This window comes from Aquarana catesbeiana, linkage group LG05 (genome assembly GCF_042186555.1).
Source record: "Aquarana catesbeiana isolate 2022-GZ linkage group LG05, ASM4218655v1, whole genome shotgun sequence".
Lineage (NCBI taxonomy): Eukaryota > Metazoa > Chordata > Amphibia > Anura > Ranidae > Aquarana > Aquarana catesbeiana.
The window spans coordinates 104,428,484-104,445,740 of NC_133328.1; the positions used below are offsets into that span (position 1 = coordinate 104,428,484).

Sequence of the window (17,257 nt, forward strand, 5' to 3'; positions counted from 1 at the left end):
GGGTGGCGCAAAAGAGCTGAAAAACCACGTAGTACGTCTAGTACGTCACTACAAATGTAATTGTTGGCCAATGTAATTTGTGTGACCGTGCATATGCAAGACAAGTTGGAGCCAACAACCTTCAAACAAAATTCCACGGTTTTGTTGTAGGAAAGTCCGATCGTGTGTACGGGGCATAAGTCTTTAAGTGGTTAAACTTCGCTCATTTACAGATGGAAGTGCATTCCTTTGATCTATAGACTAAGTGTTACAATGTTTCTCTTTATCTTCATCTAAGTGATGCTGTCATAAATTTGGCAGGCTGTCTGTTTTTTGTTTTTTTGACAGCTGTCAGCTGTGAGCAGAGAACTCTGCACTGAATCAGGAAAATGCTTTGTTAAGATCGCGAGGGGGGTAGAATTGCGATCTGATTCTTTAACGATTATTCGTGCAGCTCTACCAGCCACTAATATATATATACAAGATCTAAAAGCTGGGTTTCTGCATTGTATGGTTATGAGGGGAAACTTAGCGTGTAGGTGTAGAGTAGGTTTTTATTTTTTTTTTATTTTTTTTTTGTATGCTCTGTGAATGGGAACACAAATAGCATACATACATATACCCCGGTTGAAGTCCTTTAGGACAAAACGCGTTGGATTGCTGTCAGTTAGCTCTTTACATTGCGCTTGTTTTTTGGATTTCTTTGTGATCACATCAATTTTATCTGTACACATCATCAAGATGTCAGTACTTTTGTTTTAATAAACCCATCCATTTTTGATCTACACTATGTGAAGTCCTTTTTCTTTTTTGACCCAATTTTATGATCATCTGTTGGATGAGACATCCGTGTATGCCATCTGGAGTTCCGGTGATGGGCCGTCAGAGTTCCAGTTTCCACCTTAAGCGTGTTTGACTCACTGGCGCTGGAACATGAGTACACAGTCTTTGGTAAGAGTACCTACCCTCCTCCCTGGGTGGCAGATGCACAACCTTGGTGAACTTGTTACAGATGACTGTCCACTACTGTCTCCCTTGTATAGACTTTTTGTCCCCAGTCTTCTATCATCAGATTTGTTCAGCTTGCTATGTAAACATTTTTATGTGGATACAGGTGGACTTTTTATCAGCTGAACCTCAAAGTTGCTGCTTATGTTTCAACCCAGTATGACTTTTGGCAATTGATTTTGCATTCATGTAATTTTAGCATTTATGCACACCATTATCGGTATCTAACCGATTTATTGGTCCCTTATGTGTTTTACATCGTGGTGGTGTTACATATATTACCTTGTCTCACAGATACACTGTGGTTAGCTTACAATCGATTTTTCACATATGTTGTATTCAACACTTATTCACTTTATTGGTACATAACCAATCCTATCACGGCACTTACGTGCTCATATTATGTTGGTGTCACATATATACAATATTTTTTTCATACACACTTGTTTCTTAGCACTGCACTTTTTACTGTACACATAAACATATAGTCGGGTTTTCTCAATATTGACTGCAAAAGTGAGAATACACTTTAACTTTATTTTCTATATGAAAATCTCTGTTCAATCATTTAGTGAGGATCTATTGGTATATCTATATCCGCTAATAAAATTAAGAGAAATAGTTACCTTACTTGACTTCTTCCGACTTTGTTCTTCAGAATCACAGGTAGATGATAATGTCAAACTAGAGGAAGAAGCTTCAAGAAAGCCCCTTAATCCTGTTTCTGGAGCTGATGGGTCACAGTAACCATCATCTACAGGGCTTCTGGATACGTGTTGATGGAAACTGACGGTCTCTTTGTAAAATGAGGGATCTGAAAATCCTGAAATATGAAAAATAAATAATAATACTTATCAATAACTCCTACTAAATCCTATGGAATTTAAAACACAAGTCATCATAGCTATGGGGGGAAATTATTAAATGTGCTTGAAGCAAACCTGACAGAATACAAAAAATCCAAATTCGCCCCTCTACCTTATCCCTCCAAAGCTTATACTTTTTATCTTTATCGCCGCTCAGATTGCTTCCATCTCTCTCTGATTGTAGCAGCTGGTGACTTTGTAAGAAAGGCATTGATTCAAGCAGTGGAAAAAGTATGTAAAGGTACTGTTATAGTCTAATAAATTGTATATCATTAGATTACACAACAAATGAGTAACTTAGTAGTAGGGTATAAAAAACACTGAAAATGGCAATTATACAGCGGGCTAGATACCAGATATGGGGATGAATCTTAACTATGCACGCTTGTGATTTCCCTCAGACACTAACACTGATTGAAAGCAATGTGAAATAAACAGAATCGCTCAGACATACTATCATCACAACGTACAGTCTTTAAAATTATCCTACCAAAAATGTCACCTCTTTGTACTTGACAAAGTAGAAACATGACCTACAGCTCCAACTAACCAGCTGAAAAAGAAAAAGCAAATCTTTTATACCAGAGCTCCCAACTGTCCCTGATTTCGAGGGATTGTCCCTGATTTGGAACAAAGTCCCTCTATCCTCCTCAAATGTGCACTTTTTATCTTTCATAAAGTGTTTCCAACTGCTGCAACCTTCATCCATTTTCTAAATTGCTGCATTTGTAAATTTCAAAAGCCAGTATAATAAATGAATAGAAGTGGTAAAAAAGCACTTGTTGGTTTACAGTAACTAATTTTTTTTTTTTTTGTAAAATTCTCCTTTAAGGGGCGTGGTAGGGGGTGTGTCCTATGCCTACATATCCTTGCTAATAGGTGTTCCTCGTTTCCATCTCAAAAAGTTGGGAGGTATGATTATACACTTAAAACTTTGACATTTACAAAGTACCAAGAATCAGGCTCAAGAATCGAAGATTTTTACCTGCTGGTACTGAAGAAACCCAAGTACCCCATTACTTGTTCCCATCAATACTGAACATGTGCCTGAGATTTGGACAAGACAACAGAGACATTCTACACATGTTCTGTTGCAACTTCCTGAAACTATTCTAGAAGGAGGTCATGTGTCTCCCAAAAATGTACGGACTATTCAAAACCCCTAGACCTGGCCTTTTTTCTTTGCACCGCACCACTATACTGAGAAATTTATATTAGATCTGTCCTCCCACACACTTGATCATTGCAGTCAGAAACTCCCTACCTGAGCTATGGAAACCATCCCAGGTAACATCTATTACACTATGAATAAAATATACAAGATGGAATTTATGGAGGACCTTACTTCATCCGGCAGGGGAGCGCATGAAAATGTAGTTAGGCCCAGTTTTATTGAAATGATTTCACCTCTACCTTAGTATAAAGATCTCTTGCACAATGACCTTTCATAATCAGTTTTATGATATACATTTGATACAGTGCTGCAAACAGATTGTTGGCCCTGGATGGGGGAGAGGTTCTTCTCCCCACTCATTCCTACTTCTGATCCTCCTCTTCCCTCTGATGTCCAGGTTTTCACCCTCTTATCCCTCAGATTCTCCCTTTCAGGACATATCCCAAAACACAGGACACTTCCAGAAACAAAGAGGAAAGCAACATTTTTTTAAGGTTTTTAAATGTTTTGATTGCCAAATTAATGGAACATGAATAATTGGACACATTGCCCAAAGCTGTACTGTATGATCTGAGGTTCTATGGAAATACTTTTTCAAATATTTGTCAAAGTGTTTCCAGTTTATGCTCTTAAATCTTGCAAATAAACAATATAGCAACATAGGGGTTGCCCTACTAAACTTTCCAAAATCTGGGATGCTTGGCTGGCAATTCCTAGCCTAGCCCCTCTGGACAGGTTACTAGGGTGGCCCTTACTTTTTTTCGGATCGGGGTCATGCAATATGCAGATAATTGTACTTATATCTGTTTTGTCTCATTTTGCTTGGGAGTACTAATCCTTAGACTGCTGTTACATGTTATGGGATGTTTTTCCAAAACCCCTATTGTAACCGATTGTAATAGCTGTGATGATGGTTGCTGCCGTTTGCCGCGTACACACAACCGACTTTGCCGTTGGAATAAACTCCAAAGGTTTCTCCGACGGAACTCCGATGGAATTCCATTCAAGCGGTCTTGCCTACACAGGGTCAAACCAAAGTCCGACCAAAGTCCGACCGTCCATAACGCGGTGACGTACAGCACGTACAACGGGACTAGATAAAGGAAGTTCAATAGCCAGTAGCCAATAGCTTCCGTCTTGTACTTGCTTCAGAGCATGCATCGTTTTTGGTCCGTCGGAACAGCATACAGACAAGTGGTTTTCCCGATAGGAATTGGTTACGTTGGAAATATTTAAAACATGTTCCATTTCTAGGTCCGTCAGAATTTTCGAAAAAAAGAGTCCGATGCGGCATACACACGATCGGAATAGACGATGAAAAGCTTCCGTCGGACATTCCGCTCCTGTGTACGCGGCTTAAGATGCCTTACTGCTGGAGAGTTTGATGGATATGTCAAAGGGGTAATACATCTTCTATAACTAATTGAGTCTCACTGTACACATCATATGTGACGTATATTGTCACATATGATGTGTCACATATATTGTTATGTATGGAGCACTCCTTCACAGTTGTTTTGCTCTATCTGTAATGTGGTTGTACTTTGAACTCCTGCCCCTTTTCTCTATTACTGTACATGGTTTTTTGCTTTTTTATAAAAAAAAAGTTTCCGCACTATTTTTTTTATAACTTTCGCAGCCATCTTCAACACAGCATGACAACTCTTATGCCGCATACACATGGTCAGATTTTCCGACGGGAAATGTTGGATGTGAGCTTGTTGTCAGAAAGTCCGAACGTGCGTATGCTCCATCGCACATTTGCTGTCCGACTTTGCGGCAACAAATGTTTGCTAGCAGGTTGTCAAATTTTCCACCAACAAAACGTTGTTGTCGGAAAGTCAGATCGTGTGTACACAACTCCGTCGCACAAAAGTTCACGCATTCTCAGAATCGAGCAGAAGGAGCCGCACTGGCTATTGAACTTCCTTTTTCTCGGCTCATCATATGTCTTGTACGTCACTGCGTTCCCACGTTCGTAATTGTTGACCAACATTTGTAGTTTGAGCCAACAACCTTCGACCAAAAATCCACGGTTTTGTTGGCGGAAAGTCCGATCGTGTGTACGGGGCATTGTACTAAACTGCAAGGTCAGATGGCTTGCCAGACAGACTAGTCACATGACACTCTCAAACACAACCAAATACTACTTCTCCCACCCTCACTATTTCCAATGAAAATATATAAGTGCGGAAACTTGAAGACCCCTTGTACAAAAAAAAAAGTGAAAGAAGTATCTAAAGTGCGCACAAAAAAAGCTTAATGTGCTTATGATGCTTATACCATGCACCATCTGGTGCCTCCTCAGTACCAAAACTTTAAAAAAATTAAGAATGCTGACAGGTTGCAATAAAAAAAAAAAATCACACATACCAAAAGTTTCTGGGCAAATGTGTTCACTAAAAAGTAACCACAATAAGTAATCTGTGACAACAATACTGCTCAGACTTAAAAAGCCTGTAGTAGATACAAACACTTCTATTGTAACTGTGACATCCTTGCAATACACCTTATGCAGTACATACCTTTAGGAGCCTTGCTTTTAGGAAGCACATCGGTGATGTAGTCTTCAGGAGAGATGAGCTTATGTTTTTTGAGCAGATCATTATCAACACACCATCTGAAATATGACTCAACTGTAAAGCAAACAGACACTTATATGGGCTAGTTCTAGATATGCATAACAAGTATACATATTGTAAAAGGAATGGGGTGTTATAAATGATTTAAGAAACATTTGATCCAAAAAATATGACTGCAGTTCCTTGCATCGGTACAAATGTAGTTGATTTCCTGCGGCCCTAGTGCTAGAACCAGATCCAAGAACAGTGTGTGGTCTGCTCTACCATTATGGTGACTTTGGGAATCTGAACAATTAACAGAATAATGTCATCAGTGCCAGATTTATAGACCTTGGGGGGCTCTAAGTACTTCATGTTCAGGGGTGCCTCGACATAGAAACTAAATTATATGACAAATACAAAAGTAAGGGTTCATGTACACAGGATGTTTGAAAACCTTTTCTGAATGTTGGAAACTTGACAGCTAGTAACTGAGGTTTAAAAACATCAGTTTTGCCGCTTTTATGCGCATTTCTGAGCGTTTGCGTTTGGAAGCAATTTTTAAAGATAACCTCAGGAGACCCTCCCAAATGCCCACGATGCATGGAAAACAAGTATTATTAACTATTTCAGCCATTCTGTGAGAGAAGAGAGAGCAGTGCGCTTTAACTATGGATCCAATCTCTCTTTCTCTCACTCTCTCTCTCTTTCTCTCGCTCTCTCTCCCTATCTCTCCTTCTCACTCCCTCTCTCACCCCCTCCCCGATAGCACACGATAACCAATTGAAAAATCAGTTTGGGTGAGGACACCGCTGGATTCCTGGACAGGTAAGTGCCCTAATATTAAAATTCAGCAGCTACAGTATTTGTAGCTGCTGGTTTTTATTTTTTTTCTGAAGGAGCCTGGAGCTCCTCTTTAGGCACTGACAAAAAACTTGGAAGCTGATGGTTTCTATGTAGAGCTGCACCAGCTTTTGCACTTTCCAGTTTTAGTAAATCAGGGGTGTCCAATCTTTTTTCCAAGAGGGCCAGATTTGATGAATAGAACATGCTTGAGGGCCGACCATTTTGCCTGACATTCTTAAACCATTAAAATTTGGTCTAAGTGTGTCCATCCGAGCACTAATACACGGCCCAACAAGAATTCTCTTGCCTTTGTGCTGTGTGTGGTGAATAGATGAGCTTGGGCGTGTTATTTGGATATACCGGATTTAATCTGCTTATAACACGCACCTTCACTTTAAAAATGAAGTTTCAGGAAAAAAAATCTTAAATTTTAAATAAAGAACTGTGAAGCAAAATAAGGGTCAGTGCCCATCAATGCAGCCTAATCAGTGCCCATCTGCGGCCCCCACTCCATTGCCATGAATGTGGCCCCCACTGTATTGACATGAATGCAGCCCCCACTGTATTGACATGAATGCAGCCCCCACCGTATTGACATGAATGCAGCCCCCACCGTATTGACATGAATGCAGCCCCCACCGTATTGACATGAATGCAGCCCCCACCACATTAACATGAATGCAGCCCCCACCGTATTGACATGAATGCAGCCCCCACCGTATTGACATGAATGCAGCCCCCACCGTATTGACATGAATGCAGCCCCCACCGTATTGACATGAATGCAGCCCCCACCGTATTGACATGAATGCAGCCCCCACCGTATTGACATGAATGCAGCCCCCACCACATTCACATGAATGCAGCCCCCACCGTATTGACATGAATGCAGCCCCCACCGTATTGACATGAATGCAGCCCCCACCGTATTGACATGAATGCAGCCCCCACCGTATTGACATGAATGCAGCCCCCACCGTATTGACATGAATGCAGCCCCCACCGTATTGACATGAATGCAGCCCCCACCGTATTGACATGAATGCAGCCCCCACCGTATTGACATGAATGCAGCCCCCACCGTATTGACATGAATGCAGCCCCCACCGTATTGACATGAATGCAGCCCCCACCGTATTGACATGAATGCAGCCCCCACCACATTCACATGAATGCAGCCCCCACCGTATTGACATGAATGCAGCCCCCACCGTATTGACATGAATGCAGCCCCCACCGTATTGACATGAATGCAGCCCCCACCGTATTGACATGAATGCAGCCCCCACCGTATTGACATGAATGCAGCCCCCACCGTATTGACATGAATGCAGCCCCCACCGTATTGACATGAATGCAGCCCCCACCGTATTGACATGAATGCAGCCCCCACCGTATTGACATGAATGCAGCCCCCACCGTATTGACATGAATGCAGCCCCCACCACATTCACATGAATGCAGCCCCCACCGTATTGACATGAATGCAGCCCCCACCGTATTGACATGAATGCAGCCCCCACCGTATTGACATGAATGCAGCCCCCACCGTATTGACATGAATGCAGCCCCCACCGTATTGACATGAATGCAGCCCCCACCACATTGACATAAATACGGCAGCCCCCACCACATTGACATGAATGCAGACTCACCATTGCTGTCAGTGCAGCCTGATTCATGTCCATCTGCAGCCTTGAAGGAGACAGGGAGGGGGCGGGACGAGCGCCAACAGATATACAGGAGAAATTCCTGTTTACACGGCGGCCTCTTTAATTGAAAGTCCCGCCTCCTATGATGGACAAAACAATTGTCCAATGGCAGCGCAGGAGACGGGACTTCCTTTTACACAGGACGCCGTGTAAACAGGAAATTCTCCTGTATCCTGTACGGCGCTTGTCCCGCCCCCTCCAAGGCAGCCAGCATATCTATCTTTTATGGCCCCCGGCGCTCGGGGATTCGTTGGGGGCCACAAAAGATATATATGTCAAAATTACCAGGCGGGCCGTCCGAAACCGGTCCGCGGGCCGCGATTGGCCCGCGGGCCGGACTTTGGACATGCCTGTAGTAAATCAACCCCTATGATTTCCAGGCAGTGACTTTACCAGGTCTATAAGTTTTGCCCTTGCTTATTGTAGAAATGACAGTCCTGTTCCTCATAAGTTGACTCAGAGTGACTGACCAACCTGGCTTTAATCAGCACTGAAAAAGAATTCCTCCTAAAGTGTCTTCCTTTCTTACATTTCTGAGTACTAGGCCCTATACTTGAGTCTAAGGACTCATTCACGCCAAAACCCGGTGCGGGTAAAGCACGATCTGTGCGCATTTCTCACAGCACAGGCAAATGGACTGCCCCTGCAATCTGTATGTGGGTGCCAATGTATTTTTAATGGCACCCCAAACACAAATCACAAACAGACTGGTACCGCAGCCAAAGTACCATGTGGTTGGCTGCAGTACATTTTCAAAAAGTAGTGCTTGCACTGCTTTTTCTACGGTCCACTGCATTTTGTAGCCCATTCAAATGAATGAGCATTCAAAAAGCAATGCAGGGAATCGCACAGGAATGCAGGCTTTCCGGTGTGAACCAGGACTTGAGGGTCATACCATCAAGAAGTTGGCCCCAGGCATCACCAAACCTCTGCACACCACTGATATCACCATATGTGCCTATATACAGCTAACTGCCGGTTCACACAGGGGCAACACGACTTGCAGGCCAACTCACAGAGGCGACCTGCTCGTGACTTCAGCGGCGACTTGCAAAACGACTTCTATATAGAAGTCTGTATGCAAAAGTAGTACAGGAACCTTTTTCTAAGTTGGAGCGACTTGTGTCGCTCCTATTAGAACGGTCATGTAGTACAGAACGGGACACGACTTGTCGGGCGGCTAAGTCGCCTGACAAGTCGCCACTGTGTGAACCGGGGCTTAATGTCCCACTTTTGACATGGTAAACTTTGCACAGCTTGATAAATCAGGCCCAGAGTGTCAGCGGTGATCCTACCTGGAGGCAACCCTAGGTTTTGGTATGTATCTTCTGCTTCATTCTTCAGGCAGTGAAGCATTCGTTCCTCCTCTGCTGCAGCCCGTGCTCGTGCTTGGATGATGTGGCGCTCTACCATATTACACTCCTCCATTCTGCGATCATACTCTGTACGAACCTAAGGCATCAGCAACAACACAATAACCATATGGAAATGCTGCAGAAGGTCACAATGTATGTAATGGAACCTGTGCCATTGTACATTTTGTTCCAAGAACCAGGTACTTCTTTACATAAGAGTCTTAAACTGAAAGCATGTTTAAAAAGTGTCCTCCCAGAGCAGAGTGACAGTGTCTATAGACAGGCCACGCTCACAGTTAGGTATAATCATCGACCCACACTTCCTCGCTGCCTCGGCATCAGGAGTCCACCCTGATAAAGCACCAGTGTCAGAGCTTAGCCCAATGGATGATCTCCCTGCACAGTGTTTAGGCCTGGAGATTGGCCACTCAGCGCTGTCACATGGGGGAGGTCACATACTTCTCCATACTGAAAAATGCTGAAAGAGCAAAGTTACAGTAAGCTGATACTTAGTTTAACACCACAATCACACTATGGGATCACATGCATTATATCTTTTAATAGCAGTACACCCCAACATACAGATGGTTCACATCAGTACATTACGGTGTGCTACAATGCTAGTGTGTTGTGCTGCGGTGCCTAGGTGTATTGGGGTGCCATTTGCACTAAAACGTAACCCTGAAATATGACCCTAGACTTTAACCCATAATTCAATCTAACATTGATTAAAACCTATTATCCTTAACCCCTGAACCTAACTGGCCATCTAACGTCTAACATTAAATCCTATTACTAAGCCGTTCGGCCAGATTCTGTTGAAGGGGCATGACTGAAAAAGGTCTGCTGATTGGTTCCCAATCAGTGCTCTCAGCCAATGGCTGACAGGAGTGTTCTGGCAGGGGGGCCATCCCCCTGTCAGGATACAATAGAACAGCAGAGGAGATTGCTGTACTAACATAGGATTGTTAGTACAGCAGCTCCGATGTGAGCTGTCAGGTTTTTTTTCGTTCAGCCTGCTGGGTTGAAAAAAAAAAAACTAGCAGTGTGTACTAGGCTTTATTCTTACTAAGTTAACTGATCCAGTGCTTCAAGACATGCCGCAGTCTTCCTCTTGATTTCACTTTTGGGGGATAAGCCAACAGCAATCCAAAGTGCTTGTTGCTGCACCTCTACTCAGCCAAACTGTTGCAAGCAGTGCTCAAAGTAGGCACATTGCTTTCTTTTATTGAGTCATGAATAGCCACCTAAACGTCTCCTTTATACACACACAAAGAGGTCAATGCCCAAAAAAAACAGTACCTACCTGCTGCAGCTCCTCCACAAACTTCTGATGATGAGGGTTGTCTCCTCCCTTAGACCGAATCAGATTAGCTCCTGTATCTTTACCAATTATTTCCCCAGTGTATACATTTTTGAAAAGGCTTGTCAACAAATGAGAAATATCCTGAAAATGATATAGAGATTTAATTACTAATAAAGACTACAAACATGAATTATAAAAGAAGTATAACACTAGGCTAAATTGTCATTTTAACAAAGAAGATACGGGCTGGACTTTCAGATTTTTTTTCTGGTATGTGTCCCCATTAAGGAGATTTCCCTTTACTTCCTCTCCTGGTGACACCTGTCTCCCAAGAAGTGAGGTCAAATCTCACTAATAGAAAAAGACAGTAATAAAACCTAGTAGAGGTTCCAACTCTTCAACACCCATCTTTTAAGAGAATAAAGGCACATCTAATATTTAGATTTTCTGATGCCTGTCTTTCAGACAGGTGCTTGTACGCGTTCTGCACCCAAACCGCCATCTGCACTCGCCCCAAGATGTTTGCAGGAAGCCTATAAAAGTAGATGCAGATGCAGCGGTTGCACAGACACAACCATGCTTCAAAGTTTGCTGTTCCTGCATGGCCTTGAACATATACTGCCTTCGTCGGGATGTGCAGCCTCTCCTGCATGGCTGTCAAATTTTGGCATGTGGCCGTGACTGTGCAGCCAGTTGCAGAGCAGATGCAAGTGTCATCACAGTGATCAGACGGCACAGAGCCATTCTGTGTATTTTTCCTGCGACCTGCACTGTCTAATGACAGCATAATTCACAGGCATTGTGGATGCTCCCAATACATGCACAACATTTAAAATGCGATCCAGAACACACCTTAAAATGTACAGCAGTAGTGAAGTGGTTAGCAACTTAAACCTTGTAATACACATGGACATCATTAGAGAAAATATTTTCTTGCATCTAGCATTAAAGTGAACCTCTGGCCTTTCCCCTGTAAAGCATTTACTTGCTGCATATAGTGTAGGCTTCCCCTGGTGTCTGTATGCACAGTTGCTTTTGCTGTAGAGCACCTCGTCTACCTCAAATGCATCTAAGCAAAACCAATCCTTAGATGTGGTGGCTGCATTTGTTTTCTTTTTCAGTATTTTTCTTTCTTTATCTTCACCTGCTAATCCTGCCAGCAACACATTTCCCGTCCTAGGGTGACAACACTCTTTCACTGTACTCAATCTAAGGAGGAGCAGCATTGTCACTCTAGAACTAGAACTGTGTTAGGTCTACAGAACAACTCCTCCTCTCCTCATCTCCATAACAAAGGGGGTGCTTTAATCCGCATAGAGAACTGGGAACTCAGCAGGGCCATAGAGCACAGCATTTATATGCTCACTGGATTCCTGGCAGGATAAATAGGTATTATTTTCTCACATTTATCACAAATATACAGTATAATAAAACACTTTCAACCTTAAACTTAACAGACCAAAAGGGATAAAATATGAGAATTTCGTCACCAGGGTTTACATACACTTTAACCTCTTTTGGACTGCCTACCCACATTGTATTGCGGATGGGCGGCTTCTACAGGCACAGCAACATGATCACTGTATTAGTGTCACTGGTGATGTCAGTGGCAATTAGTCAATTACCACCCATCGTCAGTTAGTGTCAGATTTCTTGCTGCACTATCACAGTCCCACTATAAGTTGCTGATCACCGATATTGCTAGTATAAAAAAATAAATAAAAAAATTCCAGTATCTATACCATAGTTTGTAGACACTATAACTTTCACACAAACCATCAATTTACACTTTTATGGGATTTTTTTTTACCCAAGACATGTAGCAGGATACATTTTGGCCTAAATTTATGAAGAAATTTTTTTTTTTATAGGCGAAACTAATAATAATTGTTTTTTTTTTTAAATTTTCAGTCTTGTTTCGTATATATAATAAAGAATAAAAAACCCAGTGGTGATCAAATACCACCAAAAAAAGCTTCATTTGTGTTAAAAAAATGACTCAAATTTCGTTTGGGTACAGTGTTGCATGACCGCGCAATTACCAGTTAAAATAGTGCAGTGCTAAATAGCTAAAAATAGAATGGTCATGAAGGGGGTAATACACCAAGCACTGTATTCAGGGAAATGTGACCAAGATAATACCGTAGTCTACCCCTTTCTCCTTTCCTCTTCTACCCACTGACTACAGAATATGACAGACATCCTTCCAGGCCAGTATTTAGGTTATGTTAAGACTAGATTCACATCACAGAGGTGAAAGGGCGCATACACGCATATTTTTGCATGTTTTCCATGCGTTCCCGCACGTCAAGTGAAGGACAGCCCATTCATTTCAATGGGTTGCCCTATGCGTGAGAAACGTGGAGCAAAGGTCCCTGACCCTTTTGCAAAATTGCATTGCACCGAACCACATTGTACAGCAGCACCATGCAGTTTGACATGCACAAAAACATACAGGTTAACAGATGTGTGGGGGAGCCATTAACAATTAATGGCACTGCCGTTTGTCTGCTAAAGGGCAGGGCATTTCTGTGCATGTTGGGAAAGCATGCAATTTTGCGCACGTTCCCGACACGCACAAGGTGTAAACCTAGCTTTAGTGGTTCTAGCATATCCTCATATTTATACAATACTCTTCCTTTACAATAGACCAGCTTACTTGTGTCTTTTCAGAGGATGGTCTTGGCCTATACATAGCAGGGTCTGGAGACAGGGTGACATTGGAGAGAAAGTCTTCTCTAGACATTTTGTATTTGTGTCCGGCACCTGTAAGTTTCATAGAACAAAAGCTGATTAATAGAAATAATGCATACTATAAATCTGTTTTGTGAGGAGTAAAGTTGAGCTGCTAACTACCCCTAAAGAGAAGCCAGTGTGACCCCCCAAATTGACTCTGTGTTGAGATGGGGCGCAGTGCGTTGTACAAAAATACAAACATGCTGCAGTTTTCTGCGATGTTCCGCAGCTCACCTGAACTCAACGTCAATCACTGTACTGCAGCAAAACCATGGTGCAAAGGAATGAATGAAATAACATTTGTGATGTTGCAGTAAAACAATGAGAAAATGTAGCAGGATTGGGACTTTTTCTCCAGCCTTCCTTCATTTTGCCATTGTCTTACCCCTGCTTTACACCTGTGTGGGTTTACGGCCCACGTTTGTACGGACATGGCAGCCCATTCAGTTGAATGGGCAGTCCGTGCCTGCGTTTTCTACAAAAAAAGGTGCTGTCCATCCCGACCTGACTACCCTCCAATCTGATCCACGCAAATGGAAGAGGAAGGATCGTCTTCTGTTTATTTTATTTTTTAGCAGACCAGTTCGGACCTGGAGGTAGGTGGGTGTAAACAGACACAAGTTTACATCAACCTGTCTATAGGGCTGCATGGACCTTCTGATCAGGTCCATCTGAAAAACTGACAGACACTTGATCGGATCGCTTGTGTGAAAGGGGCTTAAGGCTGGCCATATATGTTCAATCCACTTGTACAATTTTCCTTTAAAATTTACCAAAAACCATATAAAATGAGGTCAAAACGAAACAACTTTCAACTGTATCCAATTAGGCAGGCCCTTTCACTACATTGTTTAAAGGATCACTAAAGATGCATTTAAAAAAACAAAAAAAAAAACAAACATGTTATACTTACCTCCACAGTGCAGCTCGTTTTGCACAGAGTGGCCCCAAACCTGGTCTTCTGGGGTACCTCGGCGGCTGTCTCGGCTCACCCCCCCCCCCTTAAGAACTCAACACTTTCATGCGAGCTCCCTCGCATGGTGATGAGTGCTTGCGGGCGCGCTCCAGGCATACAGCCGATGGCCATAGCCGCTCACTGTATCACTTGGCCCTGCCCCCCAGCGCGCCGCATCATTGGATGTGATTAACAGCAGCGCGAGCCAATGGCTGCGCTGCTTTCAATCCATCCACTCTAGCCAATCAACGGCCAGGCTGAATGACGAAGAGGATGTCGGGGGCGAGCGCTGGACTTTCGAGGGGTCAGGTAAGTAAAACGGGGGGTCTGGGGGGGGCCGGTATTGTCAGATGTTTTTTCACCTTAATGTATAGAATGCATTAAGGTGAAAAAACTTTTACCTTTACAACCCCTTTAAGGTAAATCTAAAGGATAATTATACAAGATTATTGAACATGTATGGCCTAAAGCCTCGTATACACAGTACAATTGTTGGCCAACCGATACACAACTGTTGTGCCACAAACACAAACGTAGTGACATACTACGAGGAATTTCAGCTCTTGAGCACCAGCCTTTGGGCCCCTTCTGCTAATTTCGTGTTTGGTGAGCATTGATTCCGAGCATGTGTGTTTGTACTTTCGACTTTTGTGTGACGGATTTGTGTACTGACGATACGAAAATCTGACATCAAACCGTTGTCCGCGGAAAATTTACTAACCTGTCATCCGTTTGTTGGCGGAAAATTGGACAGCAATTGTCAAAAGGAGCGTCTTAACAGTAAGATGTTAGGATAACAGTCTGTCAACAGACAGTCCTCTGCCAACAATGGAACCGTGTGTACAAGGCTTAAGGCTAGGTTCACAACTGACCGCACTTGAGCGGGGGTGGGAATCACAGCTGTTCTCGCACTCACACCCACCCGCAGCCAAATCATGCTGCTCCGTAGAGACACGCGGGGCTGCCATTCATTCTTAATGGTACCCCCACGCATCTCAACCGGCAGTGCGTTTGCGGGTGCAGGAACCGCAGGGAAATCGCACAGTGTTTTTTCCTGCGGCCATGGTTCTAAAAAAGGTGCAAGGGCTTTTATTGGGTGGAAAACGCAGGCATGGCAGCCCTTTAAAATGAATGGGCTGCCGTGTCCATGCAAACGTAAACCCGCACAGGTGTGAAGCAGGGGTAAAACAATGACAAAATGTAGGAAGGCTGGAGAAAAAGTCCCAATATTGCTACATTTTGTCATTGTTTTAATGCAACGTCGCAAAGATATTTCATTCCTATGCACACGGCTTTGCTGCAGTACAGCGACTGACATTGACGTCAGGTGAGCTGCAGAACATCGCACAAAACTGCAGCATGTTTGCATTTTTGCACAATGCACTGCGACCCATCTCAACGCAGAGTTGTGGCAGCAACAAGGCAATTTGAAAGCAATTATTTCCGGTGTGCCCTGGCAGGGAACCCACATGTATCTGTGCATAATAAAGCGGACCTTCACCCTAAATTTCCTGTTGTGCTGCCCTGCCTCCTCACCATTTCCTTTCTTACGAATGGACTTTATTTTTATTTGAAAACATTTTTACAAAGTATTTTGTTCTGCAAAGCATCACTTCCGTGTTTTTAGCCTACGCCTGCAGTTCTCCCCGCCCCCTGCACATTCACAGCTGTGCCGCAGCGATCTGCCCTGAGAGAGCAACGCAGCATATATGTGCATGCCCTGCTTTCCCCGACCATCCGCGCATGCGTAGGGTTTCCCCGCACATGCAAAGACGACTGCTACCAGGAAAGTCCAATGCCCTCGCTGTCTTTGCGCATGTGAGCATAAAATCCCTTGCACAGTGCAGATTTGCAGACGAGGTCTCCCAGGACCCGAAGGCTGGGCACAGCCCCTGGGTATATCTGTGCATGTGTCATAATGGTGGCATCTGGGGGGGCGGAGACACCTTGGGAGGTGGACTGAGGTTTCCCTTTAGGGTCTCATGCACACAAATGCTTTTTAATATGCAAGGTAGATCGCAGGCGTATTTCCACACCTGGTATAGACAGCTACTGCATAGTAATGAATGGCTGTACGAGGCTGTACATGGGTTTACGCCGCTAATCGCATAAATGTGCGCATGCGTGGAGGAGCGTAGGGCTTTATGTATGCACTATTCTATGCAGGTAGAAGCGTAAACCTGCGTACAGACAGCCACATACAGCCATCCCTTACTATGGTCAGCTGTATGCAGCAGCTGTGTATATCGGGTGCGGAAATACCACCGCAAGTCACAATGGATGCCAAAAAGCGCCCGTGTGCATGAGACTGTACACAAAACACTGCACATGGGGTGATCCAGCTATACAGTGCACAGCACACATCATATACACAGAGAAGAGGGAGGAAAGACCACCATGCAGATGGGAATAAGTTACTGACATCCCAGGGACTCCACTCACCTCACCAGTGAAGATCTCTGTACACAGGAACACATATAACAATAAGAGCAGTCCTCTATCGCGTCCATGTGGTTACCATAACAACACGGGGCGGGGTATGATGATCAGAGCTGCCATTGACAAGCTTAGGACTTACGCCATGAGGAGTCAGCGTCCCCTAGTGGATATTTTATATACTGCTTGTACAGTAACTTTCTCATCTAGTGCTGCTGAGAGAAAGGAATTGCTAGTTGTCCACAAGAGATTTGGATGCACTGGCTGACACCGGGCTGGTTTGCATTAGCAAGTTTCACTCTACGCTGTCTTTTTACAGGTTG

General features: G+C 43.6%; 1 protein-coding gene across 2 annotated transcripts in view; it reads right to left on the reverse strand.

Annotated features, from left to right (window-relative positions):
* Positions 1 to 17,257, reverse strand: part of DLEC1 (DLEC1 cilia and flagella associated protein) — a 160,064-nt gene that overhangs the window by 85,065 nt on the left and 57,742 nt on the right. The window contains exons 1-6 of one of the 2 annotated variants that reach the window (XM_073630028.1): positions 16,941 to 17,032; positions 13,467 to 13,573; positions 10,808 to 10,948; positions 9,442 to 9,598; positions 5,553 to 5,663; positions 1,614 to 1,810 (exon numbers count right to left, since the gene is read on the reverse strand). In XM_073630028.1, coding sequence (XP_073486129.1) covers positions 1,614 to 1,810; positions 5,553 to 5,663; positions 9,442 to 9,598; positions 10,808 to 10,948; positions 13,467 to 13,553 — 693 coding nt within the window. In that variant the 5' untranslated portion in view covers positions 13,554 to 13,573; positions 16,941 to 17,032. Of the gene's footprint in view, positions 1 to 1,613; positions 1,811 to 5,552; positions 5,664 to 9,441; positions 9,599 to 10,807; positions 10,949 to 13,466; positions 13,574 to 16,940; positions 17,033 to 17,257 lie in introns of those variants that run through there. The other variant, XM_073630029.1, reaches the window with a different exon arrangement.